The following is a 12459-nucleotide window of genomic DNA, read 5'->3' as shown; positions in this document are numbered from 1 at the left end:
CCTTAAATCGCATTAAACTATTGTCATTGCAGTGCGTATTTAATGTGGCGCTGCACTCTGATGTTGTAGGAGAAAACATGTATTCAAAAGTCTATTTAATTAAGTAGAACGTGTTGTCTATATTTATTTAAAGTTGCGCATTTTGATGTGACGTCACATTTCTCCACCCCCCCCCCCCCTCGTCACACATCGTCACAAATGTCTGACACCCCCCCCCCACCCCTAGGTGCGTGACGTCATTTATGGACGGCCCCTTATTATGATTGTTGTGTCGTTCGGTGGCGCGAATTTCAAAATCAATTTACGTAGCAGCCAATGGCCGTGAACGAGTCGACCAAGTGCCCACCTCGTCGTACTCAAGATTGCAAATGTTGTGGGTTTCGATTTAAAGCTTTCGTGACTGCAGGGATTCATCTTCTTGGTTCTTTCGGTAAAGTCACGTAGAAGGGAAATAATAAAATAATAAAAAATAAAACATAATAAAATACAATTCTCACGACGTTTCGGCCAAAACGCAAGCAGCCGTCCTCAGGTGAAGAACAGGGCTGTCGGAAAGACAGCGTCTGACAGACCTGTTCTTCACCTGAGGACGGCTGCTTACGTTGTGGCCGAAACGTCGTGAGAATTGTATTTTATTATGTTTTATTTTTATTTTATTATTTCCCTTCTACGTGACTTTACCGAAAGAACCAAGAAGATGTTGTGGATTTGCTCTCCAGCACACCAACCGGCGTGCTGTACTCGCAACGAATTGGCCACGTTCTGTTCACGTGACACACACACATTGCCAATTGGCCGTGTCGGGTGGTGGCGGTGTTTAACGACACATTTATACAATTACGCGATCTAACCCCTCCCGCCCCCCCCCAAAAGAAAAATCTATATTACGGATGGACGCGCTGTAAAACCAGACCAGCATTAAAGCCAGGGTGGGGGAACGTCTTTCCATTTTGTACATCACGCCGATTTTAATTGATCTGCCAGACGGCGGTTAAAGGTTTGAAATCGAGCGCGCGACGTGAATGCAGGGGACAGCCCCGGTGTCGATTCAAACATCTTGCGCCTACCTACCACACATGTGCCCCGAACTGACAAGAAGGTGAGGGTTGTGTTAACAAGGTTCACATTGTTTGTACAATCGAGACGTGATTACATACACAAAGCCAAACGTCAAACCGTCCCTCCCACGCTTTCCAGTATTGCTCATCTCCATTAAAGGCTCTGCTAAACCGGTGGGGAGAATTCCACATTCTCGTGAGAGATGCCAGTTTTTAAATCCTTTATATTAAGTTCACTTGCTTGCGCGCTTACGACCGTGCAAATATTTCGGTCGTTTTTTAACCCACTTCCCGTGATCCAATCGAGCTGACATTTTGCACACAGACTCGTTGTGCGTGACAATTTATTTTCGTGAAAAAAAATTCTACATTTTCCACTTTTTAGGAAAAAAAAATTTCATATTTAATTTAAAATACCAATGTGATAAAAATGAAACTCTTACTCAAGAAAAACAGAAATGAATAATAAAATAAAACCGATGCCACGCATATAAAGGATTTATAGTGAAAAACTTTGTTTTTACGGGTTCATTTTTTTTCTCTTTCCCCCCCCCCCCCCATGGAACAACCAACACAGAGAGAGGACTTCTCACAAAGCAGAACTCGTTTTTATACACACACGAGAGAAGATGAGCTCCCCCCCCCCCCCCCGAGTTAAATCCTAAGTGGAGTGATCAGATTTAAAGCTTTCGTGACTGCAGGGATTCATCTTCTTGGTTTTCGGTAAAGTCACGTAGAAGGGAAATAATAAAATAATATAAATATAAAACAATAAAAATTCTCACGACGTTTCGACTGCAACACAAGCAATCATCAAAATTAGAACATTTTCTTGCTGTGGATTTCACACCTGATGATAATTGCTTGTGTTGCAGTCGAAACGTCGTGAGAATGTATTGTTTTATATAAATATTATTTTCTTATTTCCCTTCTACGTGACTTTACCGAAAGAACCAAGAATATGGAGTGATCTGCTCACACAAACGGCACTATCGAACTATTGAACAACATAATCGGCAATTGTTTAAACACCTCTCCACCCGCCCCTGCCAAACAGACACTCACATGCAGAACACGACATATCTACCCGGGCTATTTCAAGGATAAACGACATCGCCTCATTTAATAATAATCGTGGTAATGCGATTAATAACGCGCGCGATTTCTCACGGACACAAACGACCGTGGCTGGAGCGTCACGGCTGAGTGTCGCTCTAAAGCCGGGGCAGAGCAGGCTGGGGGGCCTTTTAGAAAGACGTGGGGGGGGGGGGGCATTGAAGTACCTCCTAAACGTCGGTGTAGACTGAAGGCTGCAGATATAAAATGTGCAGCGGTGGGGGGGGGCACCACCCGTCCTGGTAGAGACCACGGCCCTGACTGTTAGGTGCAGAGAGAATGTTGTGAGTGACCGACCGAGTAAGACTACTCCTGCTGATTGATTTGACCAGGTAAGGACCCCACATGGAGCTATAGAGCTATTTTTTTTCTTTCAGAAGCGACCAGGCCACCGCAAATGATTTCTCAACAAAGTGGCTCACCGTGCGGAAATGTATTTCGCAGCCAAATACTCTGAACGCGTGTTGGTCGATTCTAAATGTGAATAATTCACACGACCGCGGGGAGAGAGAGACACGCAAACTCCAAATATACCGGCGTCTGGGGGTCGGGATCGAACCCACGCTCTCCTGGGTACACCAGGCGAGGTAGTTACCATCCTGCCACCGCCGCTGTGGAGGGGTTCTAACGTGAGCCGTGGGTGCAGGGTGACAAGTGCGGAGAGAGAAATTGGCGCGGTCACGAAGGGGGGGGGCGATGCCCAGCGGTGATGGTGCCGCTCCCTTGGTGCAGAGAGAAGGCTGCAGACTCACAGCACCGCGACTCACGTCTTGCCGTATTAAGCAAACCCGATTTTTTTTTTAACGCCAAAACTTTTGGCGTAATCGAAAATGGTTTCGGTAACGCGGCATCGGGGATCAAACAAAACGGATCGGTTTTTTTCTCCGCCCCCCCCCCCCAAATCAACTCTCGCTCTTCACAAACTTCGGCCAACATTCACAGCCGTGCCTCCCGACAGCGGCCGCGTTCGGCGATAGGTGCATGCGCGGGGGAGTGGGGGGGGGTTATTTTTGTTGTTGTTGTCGCAAAGAACTGGATACGTCGGCTGGAAGGTTTCGGAGTTTGATCACACAGATTCGCAGCGATTGCAGTCATTGCGGAAAACCGTCATCCAGACACAGCGCGCCAACACCACCCACGCGCACTTCTCTCTTTCCGAGACGCAAGGTTCAATCCCTCCGGCTGCCATGCCCCTCGTCGCCACGTGGGTTTCGTCTTCTTCTGTTCGCGGACAGAAGCAGATAGGATCGTATCCACGTGTTGCATTAGATTCTATGACCTTGCATTCTGTTTGGTGCATCTTTTACATTGGCACTGCGCAGTTGTGGGTTGTGTGCGCTTAACAACACTTAGTTTTCACTGCCGTGCAATTTTAACTCGTCTGTCCCGTTATTTTGATTTAGCTTTTGCACGTTAGGCTTTTGGTGGAGCGGTGGCGCAGCGGTTAGAGCACTGCGCTGACCGTCTTAAGCCTGGGCGACCATGTGGCCTGACGTGCAAAGACAAAGATCCCCCATATAGCCTACACAGACTGTTGGGGCAAGTGCTGTTAGCGAGCACCTATGAAGGCCAGAACGGCACACGAGGTGGTGGGTGACCAGCACCACGCCAGCCGCCTTTGTCTCCCCAGTGGCGACGTTTTTACGCACCGCACCGGGTACTCGCTTGAGGCCGAGCCGATCTGGCCTGACGTGCCCCATACACACGTGGAGGGGCGGTGCAGTGAGGTCATTCGATCACAGCAACAAGGATTCCAATTTCCGACTCGGGTGCCTTTCTGCCGTGGAGTTTGCATTTTCTTCCCCTATTCTGCACGAGTTTTCTCCGGCTTCCCCGGTTTCCCCTCCCAGAAGACAAAAATAAACACAACGTGTAACTGGCATTGGCCAAAAAAACATCCCAATGCTGAAACATCACCCCCCGCAAATGACTCAATAAGTGGGATCACACACACAGCAAAGATCGCCCCCACAATGTTTATGCGTAACATACTCACACAAATTGGTATTTTTTCAAAGTATCGTGATGTAATTTAGGCGATTCTATTTTTGATTAATCATGGCAAATTGAAACACAACACGTAGATTTTTCAGCTCATGCTATACCTATAGCTGTAAGTAATAACATTTGACAATGCACGCTCTAATGAGTCCAGTTCATCACGAATGCTAACTATGGAGGCATGTGCTCCATATGCATTGGCTACTTCTGCTGTACTTAAATCCCAACTCCTGGCATTATCATTTCCCACATTTACATCGATTCCGAGATCATTTTATTTCGGGGGTTCATTTTCCATGTCAATAAATGGCCAAGGGATGGAACATTTCGGGGAGATGGAGCTATGGAAGAAATGAGCACGTGTGTGTGGGGGGGGGGGGGTGACAGTGGCCTGGTGCAGGCCTTCATCCAGCAGTGGATTGACCACAGCTGATGTTGATGAAGCTGATGAAATGCATTCATAAAAACGGACAAATCTCAACTCAACCGACGAACGTGAAGAAGTAGCAATCGCCGATTATTGCTTATTGTAAAACGAGTGTATCGGCAATGTCCCGTACCTGCCTTTTGCAATCCGATTACGACAACGCGTTACTCAGCGCATTACCGTTAACACATTGATCACCCACGAAACTTTTACGTGCATTATACCCAACCGTTTCAATCCATTCTAGATGTGAAGCTTTCGTGACTGCAAGGATTCACACTCTTAGGTTTTTTTCGGTAAAGTCACGTAGGTAAAAAATTTAAATAAAAAATTACTAGAAGTTATAATAGAAAAAAAATAAACAAAAATATGAAACGTAATAACAGAAATAAAATAATAAACGATTAAAATTTTCTATTATAAACAATTTCTTTTATTTATATTATTACTTTTATTAATTTGTATTTTTATTTTTTACCTACGTGACTTTACCGAAAAAACCTACGAGTATTTACGTTTCAATCCATTTATCCGACACGTGCATGTGAGCAACGACCGCATTTTCTCCTTGCCATGTTGGTCCCCCACCCCCCTACCCACTGGCTGACGAGTGACGACGACGATTTGTTGTTGTTGTTGTTGTTATTGTTGTTGTTGTGTCACGCCCGAGAAAGTGAAGAACAGCGAGCGAGCTAACTACGCGCGAGTCTCTACGCCGCCCCACGAAAAAACCGCCGAACATACAAACACGCACACGTGTAGATAACAACAATAATAATATATATTACACATTTAGAATAGATAGCCGTAATAACTTAACACTGCTCCGTATAGTAGTAGTAGTAATGACAAGATAATCTAGTCGGAAGTCGTTTTGCTTTGCGGGGGGGTTGTTAAGACGAACGCACTTTTCTTTGTACACTCCGGGCTTAGTTTCAGCCGGGTATTGCGTGTGGTCAGCGACCCGGCACACCACATCCAGTACACATACATCCCGTATACATGTGTGTGTTTCTATGTATATGCCGCCAGCTATGGCCTATCACCGTGCCAGGTGCCACCCTACTCTGGTCTACCAGCGACCCGGCAAACGTCAGAGGTCGCAAACGGGTTTTGATTCCTTACCCGTACCCGTACCCGGCCGCACCAGGGTCGCAAACGGGTAGCCGGGTATCAGGTAGGGTACGGGTATCGGGTACCCGGTTGCGACCTCTGGCAAACGTTCAGTGCAAAATCAAAGCCCCCCCGGATCGTTCGTTGCGATTGTTCGTTGCGAAGAACGGAGAAACCTTTGCCACGTGCTCGCAAGCGCTCGCAATGTTGCGCCGGGCGCGCGCAGACACTGGCGTCTCGTGCTCGCACAAGGCGGCACAGGTGGCGCGCGGGTGGCGCGGGTGGCACAGGAGGGACGGGTGGCTTGTCGTGGAAGCCACGGGCGTGTAAAGTGGCGAGGACACCGGTACGCTCGTCGACAACGCCGCATGCGGGTGAGGCGGGGTCACAGCCGTGCCGTGGCGAGGTCACAGCCGTGCCGTGTCGACCTCAAGGAATCGAGGCCGGAAAAGAGACGGGGGGGGGGGGCGGAGACCCTAACTCCTCAACCCCGAGGACCCTACCCATCTGCACCGTTAAACCTGCAGCTTAACCCCAGCCCGACAGGGTACGGTGCCTACCTTGGGCCGAGAGCGTCAGCAAGGCCACCGCGGTTCTGGGAGGCTCAACCGGGGAATCCGGTGAGCGAGCAGCCCCAAAGCCTAACCAGTCCAGAGTTTAACCCCATCTCAAGCAGCGTAAAAGCCTCCCCTTAATTTTTATAGCGCATTCACAAGTGCTGTAATCTTACCACACCAGCAAACTAGCCTTATTAGTTTAACCGTTCCAAATTAAAACCCAATATTTGGCCAAACTCCGATGATAGAGCCACCCCGCAACCCCCGACCATGAGGACACTTGACGCCAATGGGTCAGCGTCATCGACCACGGGTAACGGAAACCCGAACCCCACCGCTGCCACCAGTTGTTTGAGTTTCATGTTTTAGTGTATTTTGATGAGCAAGGCGAGACCGGCGAACCGTCTCTCATATTTCGATTTAAAGCTTTTCGTGACTGCAGGGATTCATATTCTTGGTTCTTTCGGTGAAGTCACGTAGAAGGGAAACAATAAAATAATAAAAATATAAAACAATAAATTTCTCACACGACGTTTCGACTGCAACACAAGCAATCGTCATCAGGTGTGAAATCCACACCTGATGATGATTGCTTGTGTTGCACACCTAATGATCATTGCTTGCGTTGCAGTCGAAACGTCGTGAGAATTTTATTGTTTAATATTTTTAATATTTTATTGTTTCCCTTCTACGTGACTTTACCGAAAGAACCAAGAATATGTCTCTCATACTGCGCGATGTGACCTGAACGTTCCCCCTGTGCATGCGGGAGCGAGGCAGGAAGGGGCTGAATCCCTGCCGACGTTCTCGCTCGCGGACGGCGATCACAAGCGGAGGCAGACACCGCCGCCACGCCAGCCCGGCCTCCGCAAACGCTCCCGCTCAAAAACCCAGCTGCCTATCTCCCACCCCATCTCTCATGCGGAGAAAAAAAAAAATCACGGCTTTAGCCGTTCCCCCCCCCCGATACGATTTGGCGTTGTACCGGCGTATTGTTTGGCAAGCGTAATTCGTTCTACGAAAGATGCCCCCCCCCCCCCCTAGCACGTGGAGCGAGATGTCAGTCAATTACACAAGTGGCAGTTGAACTCTAATCTCCCAAAGACTGAGATTACATGGGGGAGTGTCCTCCAATTTTGGCGGCTTAAACGCACAAATTAAACGGGCGCCACGGTGACGGACCGTGCCGGACTGGCCAAACGTGGTGCTGGGGTCCGCTTCTTCAGGAACTGAACATCGGCAGGACGTTTCCCGGCGGGTGGAGCGAAACCTCGAGACGTCATGGCGAACGCAGCGCGGTACAAACGGGGAAAAACCGCACGGGAGGGCAGCGAAACGCAACCGCGAAAAACCTACGCGGGCCGTGTTTACCGCTCTCGTCGAAATGTTTAATTACCATTTTTATTTAACCCGCTGCCGCCATTGCCCACCACTCCACGACCTTTTCTCAAGACAGCGGGTTCGCGCGACTTTTAACGCTATCCTAACCCGGCACGGCAAACCGCAGGACACCCTCCCATCCCAACGAAGCCTCCCCCCCCCTGCCCCCATAACACGGAACCAAGCCAGCCGGCGGTAGAAACACAACAGCACAAGCAGAGCCGTGCCTGTCCATCGCTGTACACGGGGGCCCATCCAGACCGGACTGGCACGGCAGCGGGGCAGAGGGGGGTCAAGGCGGGCGAGGGAGGGGTGGTGACCAGTAGCGCGAGTGGTACGGCCCACAGTGAACGGTAGCGGGGAAAGGTCTTCTGGATAATGGGGGGGGGGGGGGGACTACAAGTCGCTGGAGCCTAACTTACTTCACACAATGAAACCCCTAAAATTAGATCTCACAATGCCAAGAAATCCGTAACAACAATAGTTTTATCTGTGGGGCGTACCCGGGGGGGGGGGGAGGGAATCGATGTCGGGGTGCGCCATCGTTAGAGGTGTGAAGGAGGGGCGAGCAAGATGGAGGGGGGGGGGGGACGATTGTGAAACGGTTGTGCCAACTCCTGAAAGCAGAAAGTCGCCAAAACGATCTGACAATAGGTCGCTCGGGTGTCGCGAGATCGACCTTTCGCAAGTCGTCAAAAAATATGATGAGACAATTTACCGAGCGTTAAACGCAATAACAAATATCCTCGCATCCCCGTAAAGTGGCTTTGACGAAATCTTGTGGCGAGGGAGTTGCTCAAATCTCGTGACAAAATCTCTTGTGTTGGCAACACCGTCGTGAAGGCAGTTGAACATCCGGCCGGCCTGTGGTGTTATTCAGTAACAGGTGATACGGGTTGCCATCGCTCCCGCATCTCTGAATGTACAAATACTGCAGTCCATGGAGCCCAGAGTAGCATTGGTACCGCGTAAGGTAGGGGGGGGAAAAAAAACTTTAGGAATAGGAATGCATTTACATGGCTAACGAGTCAATTGTTCGACAGCTCAAATGTGTCGAAATGTTATCACACAATTCACGGTCATTGGCCACGTAAATAAATTGGAAGCAGTAATCTCTGCTCACGGGGAATACTCTCACAGCATGCCCACGACATCCCGCCTCTCGCCTTCGCTCGACACCTCCTGGGACGCGCGTAGTCATCGGGGTCACCCCGACGATCGGAATCGGTCTGTGCAGGGCGGTGGGGGGGGGGTGAGGAGTGGGTGGGTGGGGGGCCGTGTGGTTGGGGATGAGGCAGCGAGCGTAGGGGACGGGAAGGAAAGTGACGGGCTGGAGAAACTCTTTGGTTCTTTCGGTAAAGTCACGTATAAAGATAAAATAATAAGTTAAATAATAGCATGCGACGTTTCGATTGCAACACAAGCAATCATCATAAGGTATAAATGAAATCGCAACAAAAATCTAACCAGAAAACTATAGACAGACATATAAGCAGACAGATATCACCAAGATATATATGTCTGTCTATAGTTTTCTGGTTAGATTTGTGTTGCTATTTCATTTATACCTGATGACGATTGCTTGTGTTTCAATCGAAACGTCGTATGCTATTATTTAATTTATTCTTTTATCTTTATACGTGACTTTACCGAAAGAACCAAAGAGTAACTCCTGCAGTCACGAAAGCTCCAAAATCAAGATTGGGCTGGAGAAACCCACGTCGAGACACCACCACCGTAGTAGTAGAAGTGGTCATAATAATAATAAGAACGATGATGAGGGCAATGGTGACGACGGGACGACGCGAGGGGGTTTGGGGAAGTTGGGGAAGGACCCCGGGACTCTCTTCCGCCTCCGTGTCTACTCCGCCTTGCGCTTGGCACCGGGGATCTTGGCCTGGACCCTGATGGGGGTGAGGGAAGGACAGAGCGATCCGAAGTGAGCGCCAACAACCGAGTTACGAGTGAAGCGCCGTGCGAGCCAGTGGGTCTCCGAGAGAGCCTTGCGTACCTACCTGGCACACCACATCGATCATACCTCTCCGCTATGGATGTGGCTACTTAGTCCCATGCCACCCGTATTCCAGTCAGCCAGCGACCCGGAAAATTCGGTGAGAAATTTAAGCCCAGATCTCTGACCGTCATGCCAGTAGGACTTCGCAAACACCACAGTCGGATTGGCAGGTCGTGTACGGTGACGCAACGTGTGGGTCCTCCGACCTCTTCAAACACATCTGGCCAGCGTGGAAGAGTAGGCCAAATACCCTCTCTCTAAAGGAAAGTATTCCGCCGGCGGTGGAGTGAGCAAGCATACTGCAGGGCCGTGCAATATCGCGATCCGCTTCCAACGTCGCGTAAAATTCCACGTCACAGTGCGGGGGTGCGAGAGAGTTTTTTTTTAATTGTTTTGTGGTCGTTGGCTTACTTGGCGATGACGCCGTTGAGATTGCTGCGAGCCAGGGCCAGGTAGTGATCGATCTGCGTCTGCGGGGAGTGGGGGCGGCAAGGCAGGGAACACGGAACGCGCGGCAATGAGCGTTCAGCCATTCGGTGTCGCCGTCTTCCTCCTGCACAGCTCCACTGAGAGATCTGTGTGTGTGTGTGCACGCGTGTGGCTAAAGCACAGCAAGTTGGCACAGTAGGGGGCACAGATGGTGCATCAGCCAGTCATCTCGGTCATCTCAGTCAGTCGACCCGTGGCACCTGCTGGGTCTGCCCCGTGACCTCCTGCCAGCGGGCGTTCGACACTTCACGTGGCCTCAAGGTGCACATGGCCTGGCACAAGCGTCGTGGTGACGTCACTGCCACTTAGTGACGAATGGCGGTTGTTGTTGTATATATTACATTGTAGGGGAGCGGTTGTGTAACGGTAAGCACGCTGCGCTACGATTCCCGCTCACGGTCAACACCAGTGATGCTTACGTGCACCGGTCCTGGGCCTCCCATAGGTCGACTCAGCCTCAAATTAGTACCTGGTGAGGTGTGTAAACATCGTCACTGGGGAGACAAAGGCTCCCGGGCGTGGTGTTGGCCACCCACCCGCGCGAGTGCAGTGCCGGCCTTCAAAGGTGCTCGCTAACAGCACTTGCCCCTACAGCCTGTTAAGGCTCTATGGGGGGATCTGTGTGTGTGTGCGTGCGTGCGTCACCTGATACTTCTCGTAAACGACGGGAGCTGTGAACAGGGTCAGGACACCTGCAGCGACACAAGGGGGAGCAAATAAACACTTGAACATCCACACGAAACGACAACAGGTGGCTCAAATGACTCGTCACGTGCGTGTCTTAACAAAAAAAAATAACTACTCTTTTTTTTAGCAGCAGACAAGTCCCACTGAGCTACACTTGTCAGAAGCAACCCGCTCACAAGTGATAGCTCCACAAAGTAGCTTATCACGCAGAAATATGTACCAGCCAAAAAGCGTGATGTTGATTCTAAATGTGGAGGGAAAACCCGGAGGACCCGGAGAGAGACACGCAAACGCCAAATATACAGCAGCAGAAGGCGTCAGGGTCGGGATCGAACCCACGACCTCCTGTATACCAGGCGAGGGAGTTAACATCTCCTAGCCACCGCAGCACCCAATGAGCGCTGAACTAGCAACATTAACGTCTCAGAAGCTCAGCAGGTTATTCGCCCGGCTAATGCTTGACCACGGTGTATACAGCAGGTGCCATAGCCTGCGGGGGCTACATTGTGGGCGTCCGAGGGCGGTGCAGAAAAATCCGCCGTTGTGCAATGCTATGGCTCCCAGCCCTCATCACCGACCCACACCGAGACCAGCGTGGTGACGTACGGGTAAAGGAGGATCCGCAAGACCCGCACGACATTTGGGATGACCTTCATTCAGCAGTGGAATGGCGACAGCTTCACGTGTACAGGTGAAACCATGCGGCAGTTACAGAGCCGGCAAGAGAAATTGCCGAACCCTGATAGAAATTAACAATATCCCACTGCTAAGTTTGTCCACATACCCAAGCTGTTACATTCCAAAAAAAATTTGGTTTTATGTTCAATCGTAAACCTCGTAAATCCACTGCTGTGTCGGTCACGGGGGTCGTTCGACCATACTTCACCACACTGGTCAGTGTGCGTTGGTGGAGGAGGCAAGGCAGGACCGGTTTCGGATATCACCCTTAAGCCTCCAATGTTAGCCATGGCCGGTGATCGAAAGCAACTCTGGTCATCCTCTCAGCGGCTTCTGGCTGACCATCGAACAAAGACGGTCACTGCGTCTCGCGCTTTCAGACGCGCTTCTGTGGCCGTCTGGAACGTTCTTCCTTCCGATATTAGGAAGCCACTGGAGCTACCCAATTTTACACCCAAATTGAAAACTCATTTTACTACAATGGGCTTTTTTGTGTTTCGTTTTCTGTCCTTCCCCCGATTAGCATGGTTGCCTAGGTACGGTGCAGAAGAAGTTCAACATACATACACTACAAAAACCAAGGATGCCGCACTCACCTAACAAAACAACATTTGAAAAGATTCACATTAAATCGGCAGCAATCTAGCACAGCCAATGGCTATAAATGCCACGGCACTTACTTAAATAGACCATCTGCTTTGGCTAAATTAAGGTGCGATGGGGCGAGATATCATTACGGTGGGGCGCGCCCGTGCGATATTTCCAAGTGCACGGAGGGAGATGCTCTGTTTACACTCCGCACACGGTTGGGCCTGGAGGCTGTCGGGCCTGCAGACTTGTCGCGTGCCCTTCCAGCGGTAGAGCGAGCGGTTCACAGGTCAACTTAACACGTAGGCTTTCGCGACCAATGTTATTCATAATCAACGTTTTTGGGTTTAG

At 50.1% G+C, this 12459-nt stretch overlaps 1 protein-coding gene across 4 annotated transcripts in view; it reads right to left on the bottom strand.

Moving 5' to 3' along the window:
* Nucleotides 1-2316: 2316 nt before the first annotated feature.
* LOC144949079 (reticulon-1-A-like) overlaps nt 2317-12459 on the bottom strand; it is a 56392-nt gene continuing 46249 nt past the window's right edge. For all 4 annotated transcript variants that reach the window (XM_078878910.1, XM_078878912.1, XM_078878911.1 and 1 more), the window contains 3 exons: nt 10801-10847; nt 10078-10136; nt 2317-9556 (listed from right to left, as the gene is read on the bottom strand). In XM_078878910.1, coding sequence (XP_078735036.1) covers nt 9514-9556; nt 10078-10136; nt 10801-10847 — 149 coding nt within the window. In that variant the 3' untranslated portion in view covers nt 2317-9513. The remainder of the gene's footprint in view (nt 9557-10077; nt 10137-10800; nt 10848-12459) is intronic.

The sequence above is a fragment of the Lampetra fluviatilis genome, chromosome 52, assembly GCF_964198595.1.
Source record: "Lampetra fluviatilis chromosome 52, kcLamFluv1.1, whole genome shotgun sequence".
NCBI classification, from domain to species: Eukaryota; Metazoa; Chordata; class Hyperoartia; order Petromyzontiformes; family Petromyzontidae; genus Lampetra; species Lampetra fluviatilis.
The sequence above is the reverse complement of the archived record's forward strand: the minus strand, read 5'-3'. Positions and strand labels throughout refer to the sequence as shown.